We start from the raw sequence: 27632 nt of genomic DNA on the forward strand, positions 1-27632 counted from the left end.
CTTAAAATGCATTTCAAAGAATGATTGAAGTTAGAACGGGAAGTGTGTATTTAGTTTGGAAGTATCATTTTTCAAGTGAGATTAGTATTTAAATAATACTAATTAGCTAGCTCATACCAAATTTTAAGTATTTAATTGCAATTATATTTTTATTCGATAACAATTTTTTTCAAATAGTAAAAAGTCGATTAGGTGAAAAATCATCCACGAAAAAAGAAATGATAATTCTTTGTAAATCTCAAAAATTTAAGAATCACTTTATACCATAAATAAAGTCTACAATTAAAATGCCCTTTAAAAGACATAATTATAATCAAGAAACTTGATTATATTCGGCTAAATTTAATACTATCTAGAGAAATTAAAAGATCTCATAAACTATCTTGTTGGAATAATTGATAATTTTGGAGTTGGTTATTAATTTATGCTAAATATTCCAAACAATTGCAATTACTAATTTAAAAGCTTTGAAAACTAATATAATATAGAATACTATTATTAGTGGATTAGTCTTCTATATATTGTAAGTATTCTAATATAGAAGAGATTTAAAGAAATTTAAAGAAACTTCCATATTATCCAAAGCCAAACGTACTTCCTCTTCTTTAATGTTCTTATTCTCTCCTTTATTTATTTTATTTATTATTTATATATAATTTAAGTGTAAAATTTATATAAGGTAAAATATTAGTGATTTTAAAGTTTTAAATGTTAGAATATTTAATACAGTTCAAACAAGGAAAATAATTATTATGCAAACTCCTAAATGTTAGGGAATTAATTAAATGACTATTTCTAAATATTAGAAAAATAATCAAATGACTATTTTATCCAGTGTTAGCTCTATTTTTAAAGGGTAAAAAAAGCGAACGATATTTCGCTAATGGCTTTCATACTTTTAATATAGTATATATATATTCTCATATCTGTAAATTAATTAATTTTATCATTATTATTATGGGCACTATGGTAAAATATGCATTTCGTCTATTATTTCTTGAAAGGGTGTGCAAAATCTATCGTGGACAAGTAAAATTGAACGGAGGAAGTACTTGGTATTGAATTTATGTATATTAGTTTGACTTAGCACAAAGTTTAAGAAAATAAGAAAAATTATTAAATCTTGTGATTTTAAATTAAAAATTTGTATAAATTACCAAAATATCCTTAAAACTTGTAGTTTTAAATATGTCAGGTTGGAAGTTAGAGTTAAAGAGTTACTAAATATAAAAAAAATATTCTTTTTGAAACAGACTAAAAAAAATAATAAGATCCATAAGTTGAAACGAAAGGAGTATATATTTAAAATCAAACGATTTCTTTCAATTTTTAACATTGTATTTAGGGGTGACAAACGGGTGGGTCAGGTCAGATATAGGCGGGTCGAAAATGGGTAATGCAAAAACAGATAAATTATTTAAACTAACCCATATTTAATATGAATAAAAAATAGATTAACTGGCAGATAATATGGATATCCATATTATCCATGGCTTCTTGAATATGATCACTTTTGGGAGAATTCCCAGTCTCCTAAACTTGAGAAACCCCCAATCTAAGGCTTTACAAATGTAAAAGTTAAACCCATTAGTTATCCATTGGTTATTCATTTTTTAAAGTGGATAATATGGTTCTTATCCATATTTGACCCATTTTTAAAAAGTCCATTGTTTAACCCCCTTTTTAATGGTAATATGGATGGATAACTGATTTTTTTTTAACCATTTTGCCACCACTAATTGTACTCAATCAAATACGCCGTATAAAAGTAATGTATAAATTTTCAAGTACTAATACTATGAGCCCATTTGGCCATGAATTTTTAATTTTTTTTTTCGAAATTAGTGTTTGGCCATAAAAATTTTAATTTTCACTTGAAGATGAATTTTTGAATTTTTTTAAAATTTGAAAAATTCCAAAAAGCTATTTTTTAAAAATTTTCACTCAGATCACTCATAAAAATTCAAAAACAACCCAAACTTATATTCATGTCCAAACGCAATTCTAATTTTCAAATATCATTTTCGAATTTTTTTCCGAAAATTTACCATTCTTATATCCAAAAGCCCACTATATATAACAATATTAATGGAGTTTGTTGGGTAATTTGAGAGTGGAAGAGTGTGGGACCTAAAGATGAGGCCTCTGACACACAGTGTGAAAAAATGCGAAATCTTATTCATTAAAATTGAACTCCTGTCTATTGGCCATTGGCTATCAGAAAAAGTCTTTCTTTTCTCTCTATTTTTTCTGTTTTTGGCTTTTCCACTTCTCATTTCACTTTTGGACGTTGTTCACTTTACGCGTGCGTGTGTTTGTATGTATTTGATTCTTCTACTTTCGGATCGATGTGTCCACTTTTGGAAAATTGACATATAGGCCCGTTTGGTTATTTTAAAAAAAAACAAATCGTCTAAAAATTTTCATTTTTGTTTAATTAGTGTTTGATCATAAAATTTTCAAATTTCACTTAAAATTAATTTTTAAAATTTTTTAAAAACTCCAAAAAATTGTTTTCAAAATTTTCACTTCAAATCACTCATAAAAGTTAAAAAATATTTTCAAATTGTATTCATGTCCAAACACAACTCTAATTTTCAAATATTATTTTCACTTGAAATTTTTTTTCACTTTTTTCTTCTAAATTTCATAATTCTTATGTCCAAACGGCCACTATAGTATCATATGTAGAGTTATTTCCTAAAAATAAACATACACAAATTAATTTTTAGTCTTAATTTCAAATTATTTTTAAAAATAGGTTTTAGGTATTTATTGCCCAATTCTACGTTAAGTCCCTGTCCATTAATGGTGTTATATAAAAGCCTCACTTCCTAGGACACGACGAAGATGGTTTAATTGCCCAAATCTAAGTTAAGTCTGTCTTTATGATTCATATCCCATTAGAAATTGAATGTTGGTTTATTTTTTTTGTATGTATTGGTTGATTATGTATACTGTATACAGTATCTTTTACCTTTGATCCGAAAAATCATATACTCCTGTGTGTTTTGAAGATTTATTTATTTTGCTTATCTACTATAAATTGGTGTTTGGATTTTGGTTTTTGTGTACATTTGAAAAACAACTTTTAGAAATAAATTTGTGTATTTAGATTAATCTTTGAGAAAAATATTTTTGGAGAGAATTTGTGTTAATGTTTGTGGAAATCTACCTTTGGGTTATACATATGGTAATAAAAAAATTTGGCTGGTCTTTGGAAACTAGAATTTGTGTTAGGTTTAGTGTTTTCGGCTAAAAATATCCACTATTTCAATATATTAAGGATTATTTTTGTTAATGATATACATTAAGGACAAATGTAGTCCAACCTCCGCACATAAAGGACCATTCTGATAATTTTCTCGTTATTTATGATTCACATAGAAAATTGGCAATACACAATTAGTGAAATAAGTGATTGCCCATTTGGAAACATAGTGAACTTAAATTCTAAGAATAGTTCGTGAAGTTCGAACTAGTAAAACTTCAAACTTCATGAATTTTTTATTGAGTTCAAATTGCACATTTCAAACAGTAGAAATTATTCCTGGAGTTTGAGCTGATAAATATCCAAACTCTAGTAAAAGATTTTGGAGTTTTTTCGTATTTTAACTAGATATATTTTTGTTAAAATTTTATTTTCGCATTATAAATGACTAAACATTGTATAGTTTGAAACCGCTGGCTAACACTTAATTAGCGGTCTAAAAACCGATCATTTGTCAAATTTGATCAACTAATCAAGATGGGCTCTAATACTATCCGTGAAAATGGAGTGGGCTTGGTCCATGTAACTCGTAAGTCGTGGATAGCCCATTTATGCCTTTTACTAAAGAGTGATTTGTAGTAGAAATGGCGTGGGATAATCACTTTTTAACATTGGTATTTAATTTTTATTCAGTATTTTTAATGCTGACCAAAAATAGCCACTACTCTATTAAAATTATTACGAAAAGATATTTTTACCCTTTCTTCATGAGTGCTGTGTAAATATTAAGGACATGGTGTCCTTAACATTTACACTGCACACATGAAGTTAAGGACGACATGTCCTTATCATTTACACTGCACATATGAAGTTAAGGACATGATGTCCTAAAATTTAACAACAGAAGGTGCAAATACAGGACACTTTGTCCTTAATATTTACACAACAGTCATGAAGTTAAGGGCATCATGTCCTTAATATTTACACAACACTCATAAAGTTAAAGATATTATGTCCTTAACATTTACACTACACACATGAAGTTAAGAACACCATGTCCTTAACATTTACACTGCACATATGAAGTTAAGGACATGAGATCCTAAAGTTTAACAACAAAAGGTGCAAATACAGGTTAAGGACATTATGTCCTTAACATTTACACTGCACACATGAAATTAAGGACGTAATGTTCTTAATATTTACCCTGCACATATGAAGTTAAGGACATGATGTCCTAAAGTTTAACAACGGAAGGTGCAAATATAGGGCACTTTGTCCTTAATATTTACACATCATTCATGAAGTTAAGGACACCATGTCCTTAATATTTACACAACACCCATGTTTAGCACATGAGTATTTTCATCCGGGCGGGTAAAAATTTATTAAGCACTGGCTAAAAAGTAAATATATTTTAAACAATGGCCAAATAGTAAAGACATCTCTAATTAGTGGCTAACTGTGCACTTCCCCCCTGATTTGTACAAATAGGATATTTCGGTGTTACTATTCATTTTTTTATCTCGTTCACAAAACTTCAAGTTTAATAAGTGTTATCACTCGCTTTCTCTATGGGTAGAGGTGTCAACATTGACCTAGAAAAATATGACCCGCCTAACCTGTCCATTTGTTGAACTCAGCCCATGTTGACCCAGTCCATCTAAAGTTGGGTTGATTTTTAACCCAAATTAATTCATGAGTAACTTTACCAAAATATTATTAAAATTATTTGATATGTAATATATGATTATAAAAAATAAAAAAGTTTTATTTGATAATAAAAAATTTATAAGAAAATAATACACATTAATTAAAAAAGAATTAACCCAAATAACCGTCCACTAAATTGCTTAAACTAAAAATAGCCAGTGAAGGTATAATAAATATATAATTTATATATTATATAATGTATAATTGTGTATAATCTATGTATATGGCTAAAAAAAGTAAATAATGAATATGACCGATTATTTGTGTAAAAATCCCTTAATTAAAACTTGATAAAAGTTGGGAGAGTTGGGTTATGACCCAAATTTAAGTTCATCTTGACCCATCTCATCTCAACCCAAGTATTTTTTGTTAAAATAGCACGGGCTAGCCAGTTTTCGGACTGATAATTAAAAAATAGATTGCAAAGTCATTGAAAAATAGCCACTATTTTGCTGCAACACGGAAAGTTCCAGCATAATATACTGGAGATTGGAGCACTTGTGTATGAACTTCCAGATATTATGTTGGAACTCCAGCACACGGAAAGTTCCAGCATAATATACTGGAGATTGGAGCACTTGTGTATGAACTTCCAGATATTATGTTGGAACTCCAGCACACGGAAAGTTCCAGCATAATATAATGGAGATTGGAGCACCTGTGTATGAACTTCCAGCATATTATGCTGGAACTCCAACACACAAAAAGTTCCAGCATAATATACTGGAGATTAGAGCACCTGTGTATGAACTTCTAATATATTATGTTGAAACTCTAGCACATTATGAAAATCCAGCATGTTATGCTCGAAGTTTACATGTAAAAAATATTATGCTGGAATATTTTCCGGATTTTAAAAAGTGTTTTTCTTCAGATTTATCTTTACATGAAAAGTGACTAAATTTCGATTACTTTTGAAACTATGACTATTTTTCAATTACCACTTATAAATCGGACTATTTTTGAATTTTCACAGTAATTTTTGTTTCAGCCATTGATTTACCCATTTATTGATTAAACTAGTTAAGTTGTCCGGGTTTCGCGCGGTAAGACATGTATCTTTATAAATTTAGTTGATACAGAAAAGATAAAAGTTTATATAAAGCCTTATGATTAAAATATAATAAAAGACATACGCAAAATGTAAATCAAATGTAAAAAAAAAATACAGATAAAAAAACAAAAAAGGAATAAAAGTGTCACATAGGGAGAAGTTAACCTTCATTCTACAGAGAAAAAGAAGACGTAACATGATAACTCTTCTAGCATGTCCTTGATTTATATTTGTCCACAAATAATTTTAATTATTGTAAACAATATCATTTATTATTAATAAATGTATAATTTAGAGGTAACTATTATTCATAATAAGAGACATTTGATCTCAAAAGAAATAGGTAACTTTAGTCCAAATGAAGAAAGAAAATCTTAAAATGAAACACAAATTGATAATGCATTCATAAGAATCTCATACACAATAAGAAAAACATGAAAGTCCCGAAATTGATATAACAATAAAATAAAAATAACATCTGAACATATTATTAGTATTTTACTTGTATAATTATTCATTATCTAATAACTATTGATTGGACTAATTTGTATTTTTGCCGCCAAGCCGTGTAAGGCTCTTTAAAGAAGAAAACGGGATCTGCCACACTGCCACATTCTCTAACTTTGCAAAAGATAAAAGAAAAGATCAAGCACAAAACTTTCTAGTTTTTTACATTCTCCAACAAAAGCTATAGACTACACACCTTCTACAGTCTCAATTCTTGCCCATTGACAACATACAATATTATACGGGAATCGCATTCACATGGCTACGAGAAATATAATATGTCAATCAAGGTACTTAAACAAAAGATATATCCATATATAAATGGAAATAAGAGTATTTGGTTGCAAAAGTCAACAAAATGTACCTGACAACAAAAAAAATAAAATTTCCGACCAAATTCGGTCAGAAAATGGTCAAATATTTGGTCATACCTGTAAATTATGTACAAAAATAATTATTTATTAAAAAATTTCCAAATTTCCGACCGAATTCGGTCGGAAAGTTTGAATTTTTTGTTTCCTGCACAAGACAAAAATTATATATATTTAATTAACCAGCCAAAGTAATTATAATTTAATATTTTTGACCGAATTCAGTCGGAAAAACGCTTTTATACAAATTAAAATGTAAATTCAATAATATATTTCCGACCGACTTCGGTCGGAAAAAATGATTTTAAAATAATTAAAATATAAATTTAATAATATTACCGACCGAAGTCGGTCGGTTTTTGTCACTGTAAATAATAAAGAACTTTTAAATAAATAATATTTAATACTTATTTGATATATATATATATATATATATATATATATATATATATATATATATATATATATATATATATATATATATATATGTGTGTGTGTGTGTGTGTGTGTGTGTGTGTGTGTGTGTGTGTGTGTGTGTGTGTGTGTGTGTGTGTGTGTGTGTGTGTGTTCAATATTTAATATCGAATATAGCTTATATATATATATCGATATATATATACTATACTATACTATATGTACATCTTATATAGCTTATATACTATACACTTAGTATATATATACTTTTTAGTAGTAACAAGAAATGACCTTATATATACTATATATATACACGAATGCTTGATCGGTGGATCAATTGAAAATTCAATTATGTTCGATTAAAACTTACTATAATTGAATTAAATTGTATTAATACAACTTAATATAATTGGATACAACTCAATATAATTGTATCTATAACCAATATTAAGTTGTATCCAATTATGTTAAGTTGTATTAATACGATTTAACTCACTTATATATAATTAAATCTTGAATATTAAAATTTAGGATGTTAAATCAATTAATTTTGCGCGCGTGAGTGTATTAAATGAAATTTTAGAAAAAATCACTAAGCATATTTTTACATTAAAATGTCATCATAAATTTATTCACTTGAAATATTTTTTTATTGATTTATGGAATCCTTATTTAATGCACTCTTTTTTTCATAAAAAAGAAAGAAAGAAACAAATAATAAAATGGATAGATTAGTAAATAAATATTCCATGGGAAGAGAAGTAGTGGGTTTTTTCATGGGAAAATAATTTTTTATTAACATGTTTCAAAAATTCCGACCGATTTCGGTTGGAATTTGAAATTATTTTCTTGTCCCACATCAGCTGAAATGGAAAAATAATTTTTTATTAAAATTTTTCAAAACTTCCGACCGATTTCCGTCAAAAATTAGAAAATACTCTTGTCCCACATCGGCGAATAGATGTGAGCTTTTCCATATTATAAGTTGAGCTTTGATGCATAGAGTCCAACATTTGTGGACTAACAAAAAATAAGTAAATATAGGAAGGGTTGTAGTTAATGGTTAGTAATAAGATTTAATATTCTATATTTAGAATTAGAATTCAATAAAATAATAATGATAATATATACTAGTACTAATTAGTAATATAGTAATAAGATATAATATTGTGGTGCTATGATATCTTGGGTTGGAGAGTATACATGCAATATAAAAAGTATATATCTGGAAGATTTCTAAAATTATTATATATTTAAAATTCCGACCGATTTGGGTCGGTATTTTAAAAAGTTTTAAAAAAAAATTTAATTAATACCGACCGATTTCGGTCGGTATTTTGAAAAATAAATAAATAAAATTTAATTAATACTGACCGATTTCAGTCAGTAAATATAGTTTGACTGTCAGTCAACGCATTGAAATTTCCGACCGATTTCGGTCGAAACACCTTAGCGACCATCATTTTTGCGACTAGTTAAAAGCGGTCGGAAATCAGTCACTTTTTCTTAATTTCCGACCGATTTCGATCGATTTTCCTGGACGAAATTAGCCAGTTTTTTAGTAGTGAATATTATACGGGAATCACATTCACCAAGGCTACGAGAAATATAATATGTCAATAATGAACTCAAGGTACTTAAACAAAAGATATTCATATATAATCCTTCGTTGAATAAATCATCTGATAATTAACTTAGATATGTTTGAGCAAAAAATAAAAGAAGCGAAGAAAGCCATGAGGTACTTAGTGTTGAGTACTACATGAGCAAATAAAATAGTGGAACTCCATTTTTGGTTTAGTTTCTTGAGAATTCACATGAGAGCCAAAGTTATTTGCCTTTCTGTAGAAGCCGAAGACTTCTTATAACGGCAAGCATCGGTAAGCACTTAAACCTTCTTGTAACGGTAAGCATTTATTCCATATAAATTAGCAAAAATATTCATTTATTCCATACAAATTAACAAAAACATTATTAAGCATTTGTCTTAGAAACTAAAGGGAAAAGTCGCATATGTTATGAACACATCCATTAGAATTTAGAAACGGCGGTAAAATTTATTTTTCCTTATTTATCATGTAGCTACAATCAAGGGAAACGACGCAAGTTTGTTAGTGTTTTTGTTTTGTTTTGTATTTTCTTTAAGTAAGGTAAAGGAAAATATTGCAAAAAAAAGGAGAAAAAAGATCAATCTAATTGCTGGTCATTGGGAATGCCACATCAGCTTTTTATGTCCCTGCTTTTTATTTAAAAACTAATGACTTAGCAGCGTGAAATAAAACTAAATTACTGCAATTTTAAAAAATTCTTTATGGTTTTAGTTCTATTAGTTGAATAAATTATAGGACATATTTATGTTTTTCGGTTGCTCCAACACACTTCGTATAATCAGTTTCATAAAAAAATAAATTGAAGGCAAAAGAAAAGTGATATTACTACCACGACGATATTACTGGTAAAAAGGGGTTGAACATGGGGTTATTCTTATTTTATCGGAGGGGTAATAACTTTACATATACAACCACATAGTAACAAATAATTCTTTTTAGAAGTAACAAAAATGATAAAGTTACTTTTTAGAAGTAACAAAAATGATAAAACTTTATCGTTCTTCATCCTTATTAAAATCATGTTGTCATTAATTATATTCCGACAATTATGAAGCTTTATTTCCTTCTGTACATTAATTAATATCTAAATTAACGATCATAGAAATTTTTATATCCACCATATATCACTATACTTCTCCATCGAAGCACCGTCAATAATTTATCTCTTTCTTCTCCATTACTAAAACAAGAAAGGAAAAATTTACTCACTATAATCACTCTTTACATGAGTGTGATGCGATTCATATATAATTAAGGATATGAAGGTAATCCCATAATAAAGGATATATGAACACAATCCCAATGATAATCACACTTCACTCAAAATGTCTACATTCCAAGTAATGGTTAGGTAAAATATTATTTTTGTTTTTATTTTTATGGTTTCATACAAACAACTTTTTTTTAGACACGTAAATGTTTTACCTTCTCGCTCATTTTAATCATTTTTATACTTTTAAGTATTATAATTTTTTTTAGTATCAATTGTAGATATGTTTTATTTTTTCCTCGATTAGAAATTATAAACTTAACTAAATAATTTTATTAGCTTTTTTAGGTCTTACAATCTATATAGGTTTCTAAATTTTTGTCATTTCTTTGATTTTCTGGAAATGGAAAGAAGAGAAAATACTTTTTGAAAAAGTTCATTTTTCTTATTTTTATATTAGGTGGTTTACTTGGATTTATTTTATATTTAAATTTAATAATAACTTCAATGGATAGTCATAAATTCATAATAATATATCTTGCATGATTCAAATGATAATCTAACACTCAGCATTAAGATACGAGTTAGCATGGCGGGCTCTTGGGTCGTCCGGACCCATATCTGGTAAAAGTGGTGGCCTGGTTGTCCCCACACCCCCTTATCATGCGTGTCTGTGGGAGCAGTTTGTGCTAGCGTTTTGGCGCTCGCCTTATGGTTCTCAGTCCTCTTTCGCCGAGATGCCCTTTAAAAAGATTTTTTCCCGCATCGGAACAAGACCCACTATACTAGATTTAGCCAATTCGGGTGCGGATGGGGATTCCCCAATAGATTCTACAGATTCGGATTTGGATGCCCCTGCGCATAAACATATGGATAGGGATGCCGATTCAGATGCGGCTAGAAAGGCTCGTTTGAGTGATTCATAAACCCTAGTCGGGATAAACAAGCAAGGGTTTCATCCTCTACTTATGGGAATGCTACTTCGAGAAATGCTCTTTGTCATAGCGCCCAAATTTCATGCTTGTCTTTTAAACCTGAAAATAACCAAGAATTTTCAAGATGTGTTTGTAAAATCTGTGCAACAACGATTGCTACCTAAAAAATTCCAAAAAGTACTCACTTCTTCAATTTGTACTAGTTGAAAAAAAACTATAGGCCGAGTTTAAGGTATTACCATGGCTTTCGCTACATTTTAGGGAATTTGTTTTTTTGATATTAGATGGAGAGATATGAAATATGAAGAAAATAAGATGTCAAATGAGAATATGCAAACGGTGATGTTGGTGGAAAGGTCGTGACCCTTGTATCTCCTTTAGAAGTCATTTTTCCAGAATGATGAAATTCAAACGCCGTGATCCATTCGTATGGGATAAGTGAGTAAAGGAAAAACAAAAATACATATGTATGAACGAAGGAAGGAAAACATAACTTTTAAAAAGAGATGATGCATCCACTCCATAGAGATGGACAAAAGCTTTGAAGATGACAAATGGTTATTAAAGCCCAATCCGAAAAATATTTTCAGTTGCCTTTTCAACATACATGATGTAGAAATTCCTCACCATTATGACAGGCATTAGATTCTATATATAATTGCCATAAGTCCTTCAAAATTTTGCCCTTGGGTTCTCTTATGTAAGAAAACGGTTGTTTATTAATAGTAATGACTTTTGAAATTCTTTTTCAAAAGACATGACGTTTGAACTCCTATATAATTATTAAATTATTATTACAATAAAAAGAATGAGTTTTAGAAATGTGAAAAAATGGAGAAAAAAGATAATTTGAAATCCTTGTTTAGGAGAGTGCTACGTCACCGTGCCAAAGTACCTCTATTATAGATATATAGATCTATCTTGACCGCTCAAAATAAACTCATGCCGCTCATTTTACACTTCTATTTATGAGTAATACTTTTAATTTTGATCTTAAAAGTTTATCCTTAGAACAAGTGAAGGTAAAAAGAATTAAGGCTAAAAATTAGATGTAATTTCCTGTTTACTAAAAATAAAAATACAATACCTGTTTACCAGCCAACAGTTAAGCTTCCAAATCAAGACGGAACAATTTCTTCTGTGAATCACTTCTTCCATCAATGGCGTTTCCTCTCCATTACGTACGTCTTCTTCCTTTTCCCCTCTTAACTTACTTTTGCAGTTTCATTTCCCCTTAAAAACGCTTTAATTTCTTCAATTAAGTTCAAAGATCTAATAATCTATTTATTAGTCGATCACGATGCGCGATTCTCGAAATATTTCTGCATGTTTCTGTTCACTCGTATTACATATCTGATCTGTGTATAATTGATTGGATTTAGCTAATCGTTGGTTGATTAATCATCAAAAGAGAAAATAATAATAAAATCTTGGGGTAATATTAGCTGATCTAGCTCATCATTTTATAATCATTGCATAGTTCAGGTATCACTCGCGACATACACTCATGTATTTGTTACGTGTCATTTATTTGATCAAATCTGGTCCAAAACGGGTTTTGAACGATTTGATCCCATCATTCTTAACTTGATGCGAAGTAACACTGCACTCACTATGTATTTGTGAAAACGTGTGTGAACTTAGTGTGTGTATATATATATATATATATATATATATATATATATATATATATATATATATATATATATATATATATATATATATATATATATATATATATATATATATATATGTGTGTGTGTGTGTGTGTGTGTGTGTGTGTGTGTGTGTGTGTGTGTGTGTGTGTGTGTGTGTGTGTGTGTGTGTGTGTGTGTGTGTGTGTGTGTGTGTGTGTGTGTGTGTGTGTGTGTGTGTGTGAGTGTTCAAAACATGCTAGAATGTCATAGTTGGGACAAATTTCTGACATAACGCAATTTTGGAAACCCCTTATCACTGTACTAGAATTTTCTTTAAGTCAAAGAGGATTCAACAGTTTATAATGCTAAAAAAATAATATTATTTTTACCCTATTTTCACAATATATTTTTTCGCTGAAGTGAATTCAGTTGAACGTCCTTGCTCCTTACTAGCCCCCCCTTGCGTACAATGGCTTAATGGTTACTCATGGTAGAATGATCATATGATTGCTGTAGGGTTCTTGCCCTGTGGTCAAGAATATACTTCTTTTGGATTCGGAAGGAAAGCGTGTAGCTGTTAAGTACTACTGCGATGACTGGCCGGCAAATAGTGCCAAGCTTGCTTTTGAGAAGGCTATTTTTACCAAGACTCAAAAGACAAACGCTCGCACTGAAGGTACCGCTCAACCTTATGGTTTCTCTTTAATCTTTATGGCTGCATATTTGTATGCTTATGCAAAGTCATTCTTTTGCTCCATTACCAAATGATCTGGTGCTGAAATTGTATTTGCTTAATTGATTTTCTTTAACCATGAGAAATGGGGTTTTATGTTTATTGGACCTTCTTTTTCTGTGTTCTAGTTTACTTTGTAAATAAGGAATAAAGCCAGTTCTTTATATACTTGTATTCTGGATCTCATTTTAGTAGGATTCTCTAATTTTCATTCTTTTTGCTTACTTTTTGAAGTATTGATCTGCAGCTGAGATAGCAATGTTTGATAATAGCGTTGTTGTCTATAAGTTTGTGCAAGACCTTCACTTCTTTGTAACGGGAGGTGATGATGAAAATGAACTAATTCTAGCCACTGTTCTCCAGGGCTTCTTTGATGCAGTTACCGTTCTTCTCAGGTACAATGGGCCAAATCCTTAAACTATCTTGAGTCTTGTACTGTAATCTTTTCAGATGTGCACACTTGCTGTCTAAACGATCATTCAATTGTTGCAGGAGTAATGTTGAGCAGAGAGAGGCTCTTGAGAACTTAGATTTGGTGCTTTTGTGCCTAGATGAGATTGTGGATGGAGGGTAAGTGATGTGGTTCTCTAATGATGTCCTAACAGAATTTACATTACAGTGTTTTCTTTCTACTTAGCATCTCTTTTTCATTTTTTCTTTTCCGTTTCTCTCTTTCCATTTTGTACTGCTAGAAGCTCTTACAGTCATCCTTTAGCAATTTATTTCTGTCATCTCGTGCTACTTAAGTACTACATCCTCTGCAAGTAAGTCTTTGCTTCAAAAGTTGTTCTTGCTGTATAGAGGGATGCATATAAGTTTAGGTTGAACAACAGTACAATATGCTCGAGGTAACTAGCTTTCATACTTAAGCATTTGGGTGGTTATGCTTTTCTACCTTTAGCAGTAATTTGTTCTATGGAGGCACTTTTTGACTTTTGAGGCTACCGTACTCTGTTCAACACCGCTTCATCCATGGCTCAGATGGTATGCTGAGCCAGGAGAAAGTCGTCTCTTGAATACTAGATGATGGTTAATGACACAGATCAAAATGCTTATCTAGGCCAGTGGAAGATAGTGTTCTTCCAATATCCTGTGGTGTATTGCCAAAGAGTCTTACTGCTTTCAATAGTTTGCATTTCCTTTTCTTCTTTTATTTAACCCCCACCCCCACCCCCACCCCTCACCCCCCCCAAAAAAGAGAAGAGATGGAAACAAGGGGAAGGGGTAGTACAACTGAATATAGTTCGCGAGGGCTTTTACTTTATCAGACTTGACTGTCATACTCTTGCTCCATTGCTTTCTGGTAAACCCTAGATTTCAAAAAAATGCAAAGTGTCACGACCCGAAATTCCCACCTTCGGGACCGTGATGGTGCCTAACATTTCACTTGCTAGGTAAGCCAACGATAGAATAATATTAGCCATTTTAACATAATTTTAAACTAATTAATAACAAAGAAACAAATGCAAAAATAATGTCTGAAAATAAGTGAATAAGCCAAATTAATAGCGATGTCTAAATACCATCCCAGAACTGGTGTCACAAGTGCACGAGCTTCTAGAATAATACAGATAAGGGTCTGAATAAAAATAAAGCTGTCCGAAAGAAAATACACAGCTAAGATAAAATAGATGGGGACTTCAGAGCTGCGAACGTCGTGTAATTATACAAATAAGGGTCTGAATAAAAATAAAGATGTCTGAAAGAAAATACACAGCTAAGATAAAATGGATGGGGACTTCAGAGCTGCGAACGTCGTGCAGTTATACCTCAAGTCTCCTTTAGCAGCTGAATCCGAGCAAGTCTATGGTACGCTGCCGGGACCAACTCCGGTATCTGCACAAGAAGTGCAGAGTGTAGTATGAGTACAACCGACCCCATGTACTCTGTAAGTGCTGAGCCTAACCTCGACGAAGTAGTGACGAGGCTAAGGCAGGTCGCTTACATTAACCTGTACACAATAATAATAATAATAATAATAATAATAATAATAATAATAATAATAATAATAATAATAATAATAATAATAATAATAATAATAATAACAGAAATAGAGGTAAAACATGTTACTCATATCAACATTCGAAGCCAATTCGACAGTCACAATCAATTATTTCTTTTATTATTCTGTTGTGGCGTGCAACCCGTTCCCACAATATAATCTTTCAATTAAATTATGTTGCGGCGTGCAACCCGATCCCTCAATATAAACCTTCAATTAATTCTGTTGCGGCATGCAACCCGATCCCACAATATAAACTTTCAATTAATTCTGTTGCGGCATGCAACCCGATCCCACAATATAAGCTTTAAATAAATTCTGTTGCGGCGTGCAACCCGCTCCTCAATAATATAATTACCAATTCTTATACGTAAGACTACTTCAATAAATGCCATAATTAATATGAAACTATAAGACAACAAGGTATACAACAATTATGTTTTATGCAGGAAACAAGTAGGGACAAGTAATAAATAAGTGTAGAATCAAGGAGGAGATAGACAATTTAATATATAAAATGCTAAATGTCAAGTAGCAATTATGACGCCAAAGTCAAATAAGCAGGTAGCAATTAAGGCATGAAATCATGGCATAATAGTAGGCAATGGAAATAAGGAAATCAATTAATATAACAATTAATTCATGAAATAAGACAATTGGTGAAATGCGTAAAAACATGGAAACAAGTAATTTGACGACATATAGACACTCGTCACCTTGTCTATACGCCGCTACACATGAAATTCACGAACACATAGTTCAAGGGTTCTATTCCCTCAAGTCAAGGTTAGTCACGACACTTACCTTGTTTCGCAATTCAAGTGATCACTCGACCACGACCTTTCCTTTCGAATTAGTCTCTAAACCAACCAAACCTAGCAATTTATTTACCAACAATTCAATTTGAGCTTTAGAAATTATTCACAATTCGAAAGAGACTTAATTTAAGTCATTTTCGGAAAAGTCCCACTTTTCAGAATCCGACGAAAAATTACGGAATCCGAACACCCATTCCGGTACGAGTTCAACCATACAAAAATTATCGAATTCCGACATCGGATTGCCTTTCAAATCTTCATTTTATATTTTTGGAAGATTTTATAAATATCTCATTTTCTTCAATTAAATTCACGTATTCATGATGTAAATAAGTATGGAATCATGAAATATAAATGATTTAGGATAAAAAATACTTACCCAGTTCAATCTTGTGAAAAACCTCTCTGAAATCGTCCAAATCCGAGACTTAAAATTCAAAAATGAGCAAAAATGTTGAACTCCCGAATTTATGCATTCTGTCCAGCATTTTCGTATCTGCGGACTCAATTTTCGCTTCTGCGAATCTCGCATCTGCGGCTGTTTACCGCATCTGCGGCCTTCACTGCCCAGTCCAGGCTTCGCACCTGCGAGCCTTCTATCGCTTCAGCGATTCCGCAGAAGCGACCACAATATCGTAGAAGTGGACGACCTGGAGCCTCAATATCGCATGTGCGATAGGCCTTCCGCAGATGCGATCGCGTGACTGCGGTCCTCCTTCCGCAAAAGCGACTCCACTGGACATGTTCAAACGTCGCAGAAGCGACCAACTTCTCGCAGAAGCGGACGCGCATCTGCGGTCACAATTTCACAGGTGCGACACCAGGTACTGCCCAGAACCAGCTTCATTCAACATGCTCTAAACGATCCGAATCACGTCCGAAGCTCACCCGAGCCACTCGGAACCCCGTCCAAATATACCAACCAGTCCTGTAACATAACGAGGACGTAATCGAGGTCTCAAATCACGTCAAACAACGTCGAAACTACAAATCACACCTCGATTCAAACTTATAAGTTTATGAAATTTTCAATTTTATAACTCGCGTCGAAGCATGTCAAATCAATCTGGAATAACCTCAAATTTTGCAGGTAAGTTCCAAATGATATAACGGAGCTATTCCAACTACCGGAATCTCAATCCGAGTCCGATATCGACAAAGTCAAATTTACGGTCAAACTTTGGAAATCTTTAACCTTTAGGTTTCTAGTTTCCGTCAAATGGCGATAATTCGAGTTAGGGACTTCCAAATTTGATTCTGGGCATACGCCCAAGTCCCAAATCATGATACAAACTCACCGGGCCCGTCATAATACTGATCCGGTTCCGTTTGCTCAAAACGTTGACCGAAGTCAACTTAAATGAGTATACGGACTGCGCACACAAGTCGAGGAATGCTGGATATTGCTATTCGAGGTCTTGGAGCACATAATTGAATGTTAAATTTAAAGATGACATATTGTGTCATCACAACTTCATAGAAATTGGATCAAGCAGAAAGTTTTCTTTAAGCGAAAACTGAATCAGTTGGAGGATGTATATAGGTTTTGGCTACTAAAGGTTAAGCTATTCTCATATAATGCATGTGCCCAATACAACTGCATCCCTTGTGCCAAAACTGAAGTTTTAGCCTCCCAACCGCCCCCCCCCCCCCTTTTTGTTTCTGTTTCCTCTTTAAGCCAACGGACTAATGTGATGTTAGTGGTTTGCATAAACTAAAAGTACATATCAGAACTGTAGTAGAAGCATTTTGGTTCAAATACTCTTCATCCTGATAGGAAATTCAGAAAGCATACCTCAAGTTTTTTGATAGAGGCATAGTCCTCTTATTAGATAAAGCTAATATAAGTAAACAATTAACAATTAGTTTGCTTAAAGTTCATATTCTGTGAATCACGTAAGCTAATTCCTCTTTTTTACCCAGAAGGCCAGAAACTCTTTACATGGGAGAACTTTTACCTAAAACTTTTGGTGTTATTAAATAATTTGGCAGGATGATTCTTGAAACAGATGGTAGTGTCATTGCTGGCAAAGTTGCTAGTCATAATATGGATGATGGGTCACCCATTTCCGAGCAGGTAAGCAACAATTCTTTATATTTGCTGAATCATATTTTAGACAATATTCAATCTTTTGGAGATTTAGGTTATGAGAGGACCTCAGGAATATGATGGATGATCGTAAAAGTATGATATTAGGCCTCTTGGACCAATAGAATGACACCCCCTTCCTTTGAGGGTCTAGAAACCAGGTTCCTCTATGGACCCTGGTTTTCAAGATTGAAACATTGTTTTGCTGGTTGGGCGATGGTTTAAGACATCTGATTCACTGAACTCAGTTAGAACCTTTTAGGAGGCAACCCTTTCTAAAGGGTTATTTTAGAACGTCCGAATCATGTCAATTGCATGAGCCATATGTATAATTCTAATTGCCAGAAGAACAAATAAAAGTGAGACAATTCTTTAGGTTGTATTCGTTTAATCAATCAACTATCCCTTTGTCTGGAACATAGGTTATATCCGTTATATCTGATTCTTTTTCTTGGGAGGCTAATCTAATTTTTCTGTAGCAAAACCCTTAGAGAAATTAAAAATAAAAGCATTTCATCTTCTTTGCTTGGATAAAATCTTGACAAACCCAAATCTCATGCAAAGTGTTCTTTGTTCTAAAATTGTTGAATGGGTAACTTTATTTGAAAATCTCATGCAAAACATTGTTCTGTTGAGTTGTTTATTTGGCAAGTGAACTCTCAGTTTCTGAAGCTTCTCACATATTCTAGTTGAAAACCTCATTACCTCTTTATTCTTTTGGTTTCTACTGTTGTAAGTACCTAAAAGGGAACCTACTTATTACATATTAAAAGAGCTACAGCGTTCATTATACTTCGGAGGCATTTATTCTCATGTTGCGTAGCTATTAACCTGCATGTTTGGTGTGTTCTATAATTTTCAGACAATCAGTCAAGCTTTGGCAACGGCTCGTGAGCATTTTACAAGATCGCTTCTCAGATGAAGCATCTCAATGCTTGTGAAAAGAGATTAATTGACTTCATTCTTTAGAAGTGTTTGTCCCCAAAATTTTTAGTTGGTTTTTCCTCGGGATGGAAATATTGTCCATCCTTTTAAGTCGATTCATGTTTTAAGTTCATATAGAATATCTTATTTCTGTTAGTTTTAAGCCTTTTACTCCAAATGTCATTTAGGCACTTGCAGTAGGCCAGCCAATAGTGATAGAGGTTTTGACAATTTTTAAATTTTTGTGCTCGTTACTGTGCGGTCCAGGATTTTCTTTTCCGTTTCTTAGTTCTTGTGATAGAACCATGCTACATTGCTACCTAATGCCAACGGCTGATTCTGTTTGTCCGTAAAACGGTACAGTTGAATTTATAGCGTGATTTATAGACAAGCGAATCGATTTGATCCCAAAATGATAAATAAATTAAATAAAATGCAAGACATAGTATTGAAATCGAGATAAATAGCAGAACGGTACAGTTTAATTTATAACGTGATTTATAGACAAGCGAATCGATTTGATCTCAAAATGATAAATAAATTAAATAAAATGCAAGACTTAGAGTTGAAATCGAGATAAATAACAGATAGCTTGGTTCCGGGAGCAAGGCTTCCGAAGACAACAATAAGAATAACGTTAGACAGAAAATAAAGTATTATTTAGCTTGGGAACAATGTGTAGCATAAGTTTGTCAGAATTTTCGAATGTTACAATTAGGGATGGGTGTTCGGTACTTCGGTTCAGTATTTAATAACTGTAGTTCGGTACTTCGGTATTCGATATATCAATTGTGCGTACTAAATACCGTACCAAAGTAGTTCGGTATTTTCTTATTTGGTTCGGTACGATTCTGTATCATACCAAAGTCTTTCAAATCTCCCAAGAATTAAGATTATGCCTAACGTGAAACGTCTCTTCTTGAGCTAAATCTTACTTCGATCAAGTTGTTCAAGCTTCTAAAATGTAGTAACAACAATGTGTTAGGATATGATGCTATAATAAAAGAGGAATATGTAACTAAAATTAATTAACTACATCAATGTAGTCACTGCTCCTCAAATGTACAGCTAGAAAATAAATTGTGTATTATCCTATATACAAAATTTTGAACTATAGAGGCCAATGTGAACTACTCGCCGTGAAAAGAGAAAATGGAAAACTATGGAGCAAACGAAGCAAGTGCAAAATATTCAAGGATTCATTTGTCGAACTCCCAAATGACTCCTCCATCCTCTGCAACTACAAGACCAAATAACTATAAGTAACTACACATCTCTTTTAAGGATAACAAATCCAGTTGGTATTTAATTCTACCCACCTGAATAAATGAAGAAGAACAACTTAATTGAAAATATTCAAGACGTCTGGTCCATTAAAGAGAAAGATATAAAGTAGCCTTATATTACTGCTTACTGAGAAAATCACTATCAAAATTTCAACACCTCAACTGCTGCTTACAAGGGCAATAAAATCACTATCAAAATTTCAAGAAAAAATAAAGAAGTTGAAGAATGAAGAAGGCGAGAAGTTGTAAACCTGTTGAAGAATGAAGATTGAACAATGACTGTCAGTCGCCGATGAGAGAACTGAGAAGTCGTCATCGCCGAGGTCTCTGTCGCACAATCGGCAGTCGAAGGCTCGAACTCGAACTCACAGGTCACAGCGGGTCAGCAACAGAGCTTTTGAGAATTGAGAGAAAGGTGAGAAATTGAAAATTCCTATCCAGCCCTAGGTATGCTAATTCCTAATTTTCTATCGTTAGTCTAAATGAGGTTGGACTTGGGCCTAAGGGTAACAAATTAGATTTGGGCTCAACGGTATCATCTTTGTGTTGGGCTGCCCTGGACTATTTGAAATTGGGATAAACTATTAAACCTAATATTTCGATATTTTGGTATACCGGAATATCGAAACCTCAATATCGAGAACCGTACCGAAATACTGAATTGCTGAAATATTTATACCGAAGTAGTACCAAAATACCGAATTAACCGAAATCGAAATACCGAATTAAATTCGGTTCAGAATTCGATTTTTCGGATTTTATGCTCACCCCTAGTTACAATGGTTGTTGAAGCCACTATTTATAGTTATACCTAGGGAACAAAGTTATAGGATCAAGCCCCTCTTAAATGACAATAATGGGGCTATTGATGAATATATAACGACAAATCTTGAATGCTAAAATTCTCTGTAACAGTTGCATATTTAATACTGAGGAATATTCTTTATTGAATGTCATCTGGTGGCAAATATTTGTTTGCTCCCGCTGATAATGTTCCCTTCGGGATCTACCTGGTGCCAACCGAAGTCGCTGTCCTCGGTCTTGGTTTCCACGTTCTTCATCTTCCGTCTACCCTCCGGTTCCACATGTCACTCTCTCATTCGAGCATTTAATATGAACTGATTTTACCCTATACGGATAGTCCCTTGCTTTCTGGTGGCACATCTTTGTGTCACCTGGAAGTTAGTAAAGATTCCTTTCTTGGCGGGAAAGTTTTTGAACCTTTCTGAAAAGTTTCGGACGCTTGATGAGGCGCACGTCTCCTCGCATTTAATACTCCGGACATATGTTATTCCACGATTTAGCAATATTTTCGCTGGTTCTTGAGGTAATCATGGCCACGATTTCCGCCGCGTATAACTTTACTTTTACGTCTCATTCTACCTCTTTCACTCCTAACAATCTTCATAAACTCTCTCAACTTCTTTGCTTTTAACTTCCTTATCTTTCTTTGATCTTCTTCTAAAAAACTCTTATCACCTTCTTATCATTATGGTTTCTTATGCTAACTCTTCTAAGAACTCTGGTCTTCTTTTCGGTGGGGGCCCGAAGAGGAGCAAAGAGAGAGGTTGATGTTGATGCTGACCCTCCCACGGTGAGCACCATCATCCCCAAGTATCTCAACACAGCCAAGGACTTCGAAGAGAAGTTTCCCACTTCAAACTCTCGAACTTGGGCTGTTGGTAAATATCCTTCTTCTATTCGCCCTTCCAGTATTCCTACTGTGAAGGAGGACTCTGATTGCCACGACCTAAACATCATTGCTCCCGATCTGGTGGAGCGAGTAACCTTCACTAAGAAGGGCCTCACTTACGTTTACACGTACCCCTTCACTTTGGGTGTGTTTTCTTTGCGCAGGGGACTTGACCCTCTGATTTTGGAATTATGCCACTGGTACCAAGTCTGTTTGGCTCAGGTGGGCCCCTCGGTGTGGCAAACGGTGGCCTGTCTGTGGCGGTTGTTCTAGGAGATGTAGGATCCCCTCACCTTGGCTCATACGATGAATCTCTACTCCCCCAAAATCTTTTGCGGAGGAGTAATAAACTTCAGTAAGCGTTGCCGACATGCATTGCTTACCAACATGGATGATGACAATCACCATGGATGGATGTAGTGGTTTGTCGTCGTTGCTACCAGGGATATCATCACGGTTACAACTCCATCCTTCCCCGAGTCCTGGACTCATTCACTTAAGTTCACATTTTATCTTATTCTCTGAAAATAGGCTGATTTATGAGCCCGTTTGGACATAAAAATTTTTTTACTTTTTTTCGAAATCAGTGTTTGGACATAAAATTTCCAATTTTCACTTGAAAATAAATTTTGGAATTTTTTGAAAATTTGAAAAACTCCAAAAGCTGTTTTTCAAAATTTTCACTCAAATTACTCACAAAATTTCAAAAACAACCCAAAATTATATTTATGTCCAAACACAACTCTAATTTTCAAATACCATTTTCACTTTGTTTTTGGAATTTTACAATTCTTATGTCCAAACGCACACTATGTCATTGTTAACCCTTATTCATTAATAATTTTAACAACTCAGTGGACACCTCCGAGGGTTGAAGGCCTTGACCGGTGGATTCAAAAGATTCTGGATATCACCATGCCAGAGACCCACCGGTGGAAGGAATTGGACCCCAAATACGGGTGGAGGTCCAAGAACCACTGTAAACTGATTCAACCTTCATTCCATCTTTGTACATAAGAAAACTATCTAACCATACCTTTTTGTTTAATTCAGGTCTCCCTCAGGGTTCTGTCTCCATCCTTGAGGAGGATGTTTTGGTCGATCCCGCAGAGGCTACGAGGCTGTTGAATGAGGCTCTCACCTGAACGGGTGCCCTCGGGTCTGCTTCCGGTAGTAGGTGCTTCTTCTTAGAGTCCACGACCAGAGAACAAGAAACCAAAAAGATGGCGTTCTTCCTCGGTCAAGGGAAAAATAAGAAAATGAAGAAAGTCGCACCCGAGCCAGCCACAACCACTATGGTTATTGATGATGATGGGGAAGCTAGTGATGAATAGGCTTCCCTTCAAAGGAGACAACTATCTTCATCAGCTCAACCGAATGCTCAATCTGAAGAGCTTAGAACCCCAACCGAGGACGTTGCCCGAGCGCTCTAGGGGAATTTGACTTAGTGGAGAATGTTAATTCTCCCTTTTCGGCCCCAATTGCTACTCCCGGTACTATGAGGCCGAGTACCAGGCCTCTTCCACCTTCGGTTGGTGAGAAATTAACAAATAGCATTGCCTCTGCCACAACTGCTTCTCAACCTGCAACAACATTGTCTTCATCTCCTTCCATGCCGATTGTACCTTCATCACCAGCAACTGCTACATCTCCCCCATCGGCCATAGACGCCCGAGAGGAAGATCTCTCCTCCCTAGTCCCCTGACCACGAGAATTTGGGGCACAACTACTCGCCCCCTTTTGCAGATCCCCAGGGGAGGAGTGTCTCTCTCTCAGTGTCCACAGAGTGCCATCTACTGTCCAGGTCGGTGGAACTCGCCAATTATCTGAAGAGCTAGCTTAAGAGAAAGATAAGAAGAAAATACACTCTCTTTCGGGGGAGTATATGATAAATAATACAATGCACAACGCAACAACGGTATTGTACTTGCTCTCTTTACTGCCTGACTTGCTATGACAGGGTTTCTAACTTGGGTATTTGCTTTGCATTCCAGCTTCCTTGCTTCTGAGGGTCTTCAGAAATTGATCCTCGATAAAAAAGGGACTTAATTCCGAGCGGGATCAATTGTTGGCCGAGAAGGACCAACAAAGGCCGCTGAAGTGAGTGATCTTGAGGCCCAACTACAACTTAGCAAATAGGAGGTAGTGGCCCTTAGTCAAGAAGCTTCTCAATTAAATGTTCAATTCCAAGAAGCTAAGGCTAAGTGGTCTGAAGTTCAAGATGCCGTGCTTGCCGCTACCGAGCGCGAGACTGCCTCCATTGAGAGAGTGAATAACTTAGAGGCAACCTTGAATTCCAAGGTTGAAGAGGCTGCTGCTCCGATGAGAAGCGTTCCCAGATGAAGGATAGGCATAGGAAGATCATGGAACATAATAAGGTTCATATAACCACTATCTGTGATCTCGATCTTAGCCTTAGCGCCATGAGTCTAGCGAGATGGCCTTTTGACGGAGGTTGATCGGCTTAATCAGAACTTCAGTGCCGAGGGGATTCCCTCATCATCAAAAAAACACATTCTATATATCATATGAGGAGTTAAACCTTGAAATAGGCGAAAGTAGGAGTCATTGATATTGATGATGAGATCGCCAAGGCCCAAGCGCTGGAGTTGACTGCTCGAGAACGCCTCCAGCTCAGCCTGATGCAACAAACTCTTCTAGTTTCGGTTCTGATTACTCAGAAACCGAGGAGGAACTTGAAAAGAATAACGATTAGGTGTGGGCATTCGGTTTTCGGTTCGGTATTTAAAAATTTTGGTTCGGTATTCGGTTTATCAATTGTGTATACCAAATACCGTACCAAAGTAGTTCGGTACGGTTCGGTATTTCTTTGTTTGGTTCGGTACGGTTTCAGTACGGTTTCGGTTTAATACATATTCATGTGTCACGTACTGCTAAGTGCTAAGAGCCTAAGTATTAAGCAAACAAAAATAAACTTACGACTCAAGTTGCAAGTTACAACTATACATCAAACAATGCTAGTAGTGCTTCCATTATTTTCCATATCTAAAGATAATTCGACCAAATATGTCATACAAATAAACAAGTATGAAGATTTTACATTTCTTATTCAAAGACATATGAAGACTTTACAGTTCTTCTTCAAATAAACAAGTATGAACTGTACATATGAAGACTCCACGATTCATGACACAATGAAGACTTTATAGTTCTTCTTCAAAGACAATTCAGCAGATCGCAAGTCCGAGGAATATATTTGAAGTAGCAAATAAGGATATAAAAAATTAAAGGATAGCACAAGAAATCTACACCGATGTCTTTAATCGTTTAAGATTCCTTTATCTCAACTTGTGAGATTTACTCTCCAATTTATCATCTAGAAAGCTGCAAAAGATGAAACTCTCAATAGGAATTAAGTATACATTTAAGCATCAAGGATCTAGTTTTTTGAAAAATAAAAGCATTGCAACTTAGCTGAGGATGTTTTCCACTAAAAAATTATACTTTTTGAATAAACATAAAAATAAACATACGCCTTAAAGAAAACTGAGTGCAGTAACACATTTTTAATGCTTCCCATAATCTTAAAACCCCAATACCAATCAACAGATAATACTTTAATCAATAAAGGAAGAGTTAGCTAGCCATGGATCAAGCAGCGGATGCTCATAGGACTGATTTGATGACCATAACAAGGTTCGTGATGAATGAGCAGAGCAAATACCCTGAATCACGTGGTGACTTCACTATTTTGCTCAGTCACATTGTGACGCCGTGACGCCATCTCTATCGCACTCCCAGACCGTAGTCGCAGATGCAGTCACAGGCTCACAAGTCACAGCCGATATGTTCACTTCTTTCTTTGACACTTGAGAGTTGAGAGTGGAGAGAAACCTAATTCTAATTCCTATAGTGAAACTAGGGAAAGAAACTAAGAGAGTAAGGGATTTGGGCCTAGTCTTATTGAGCTAGAGACACAAACTTAAAATGTTGGGTTAGGCTAGGGTAGTATAGGACTAGGATAGAAATTAGGAAGCATATTAAATTCTTTATAAATTCGGTATTCCGGTATACCGAAATTTTAATATCTTAATACCGAGGACCATACCGTTATACCAAAATACCAAAAATTTAATACTGAATTATACAAAAATACCGAAAAAACTGAAACCAAAATACTGAATTAATTCGGTCCGGTTCGAAATTTAGTTTTTCGGATTTTATGCCCATCCCTAATAACGATGAAGGCCAAGATCCTAAACCGGCGGCAAATCTGCCTACTTCTCCCGAGGGCGCAAATGTTTCTCTTCCCCTGAATTCTGGTGGCTGTGTAGTTTAGCTTTTTGCTTTCTTTTCCTTTGTTGTTTTCCTTTTGTGTTTTTGTACTTGTGCTGCTTGGAACGTTTAATAAATAAAAGTACTTTTTGTTTGAGCATTGCACAAAATTTATTCTTTTTGTGTAAAATTAGACAAGGCTTCAGGTGTAATTTTCCCCAATAGTATTTGGGTTCCGGGCATAAACTCTTTTGGAACCAACTATTTACTATGAGAGTTTCATAAGAGAGGGCCCTCTTATGTTTATGGTGCTCTTGAAGAGGACGTATCCTGTTCATTCCGGCACTAGCATTTGAAGTACTTAGTTAACTTTTAAATGATAAAATCAATTCATCGTTTGGACAAGAAACAAGATAAAAATAAAAGGACTTTATTTTATTCCTTCTATCTTCAAAAGTACATAAGCATTCGTTTGCTGAAAGAAAAGAAATTGTCATTATATATGGCTAATTTGTACAACTTGTTTCTACGGGGCTGGCTGTGTAATCCCCGGTCCCTGTGAGACATTTTTGTTCCGGGGTCTTGTAGTACCGATTTTCGTGGCAATCAGGTTGTCGTATTCTCATACTATTCCCCCTAGTGTTCGAATGCGAAGAATGTGAATTGGAATACTGAAAGTCTTGCTCCTTTAAGGAAAAACAATAGTGAATGGTTGGATAATCTTTGGTTCGATAGCAAGCTTATTTTCCCTTTAGAAACTTTTCTATCGAGCCAAAGATTATATAACCACCCCAGTAGCTTGTAGGGAAAATATTTATGAACGGTTGAATAACTTTTGGTCCGATGACAAGTTTTGCTTCCCATTAGAAATTCGCCACTGAGTCAAAGACTATTTAACCACCCCGTAATGGTTTGTTGCTTCAATGACTTGTCATTTAAAGGTCTTATCTTTGCTGATGACGTTTTCTTTGTAGTATGTTTTTCGTTGTTGCCTTGTTATAAAATCTTGCCAGAAAAACCTAATCGGGAGAAAAATTAGGCGAAGGGAAAAAGAGTGTAGCACATACTTTTAGTACAAGCGGTGCCCATCAGCAGTAATACCTTTTGAGATGAGTCACGTTCTAGGTGCTCGGCAATTTGACTCCATCTTGATTTTCTAGCTCGTATAATCCCTTTTCGGTGACGGCTG

At 34.1% G+C, this 27632-nt stretch overlaps 1 protein-coding gene and 1 long non-coding RNA gene across 2 annotated transcripts; one reads left to right on the plus strand and one right to left on the minus strand.

Annotated features, from left to right (window-relative positions):
* The first annotated feature begins 11978 nt into the window (after positions 1-11978).
* On the plus strand, positions 11979-19477 carry LOC107828257 (coatomer subunit zeta-1-like). The gene is made up of 6 exons (XM_075231178.1): positions 11979-12206; positions 13179-13338; positions 13643-13790; positions 13888-13965; positions 18208-18292; positions 19167-19477. The coding sequence occupies exons 1-6, from the start codon at positions 12186-12188 to the stop codon at positions 19224-19226; spliced, it is 552 nt and encodes a 183-aa protein (XP_075087279.1). The 5' UTR covers positions 11979-12185; the 3' UTR covers positions 19227-19477.
* Positions 19478-20230: 753 nt separating this feature from the next.
* On the minus strand, positions 20231-20987 carry LOC107791265 (uncharacterized). Its single transcript, XR_001649214.2, has 2 exons — positions 20766-20987; positions 20231-20468 (listed from the first exon to the last, which is right to left on the minus strand). It is a non-coding gene; the product is annotated as an uncharacterized LOC107791265 (long non-coding RNA).
* Between the last annotated feature and the right edge of the window lie 6645 nt (positions 20988-27632).

The sequence above is a fragment of the Nicotiana tabacum genome, chromosome 15 (assembly GCF_000715075.1).
Source record: "Nicotiana tabacum cultivar K326 chromosome 15, ASM71507v2, whole genome shotgun sequence".
Classification (NCBI taxonomy): Eukaryota; Viridiplantae; Streptophyta; class Magnoliopsida; order Solanales; family Solanaceae; genus Nicotiana; species Nicotiana tabacum.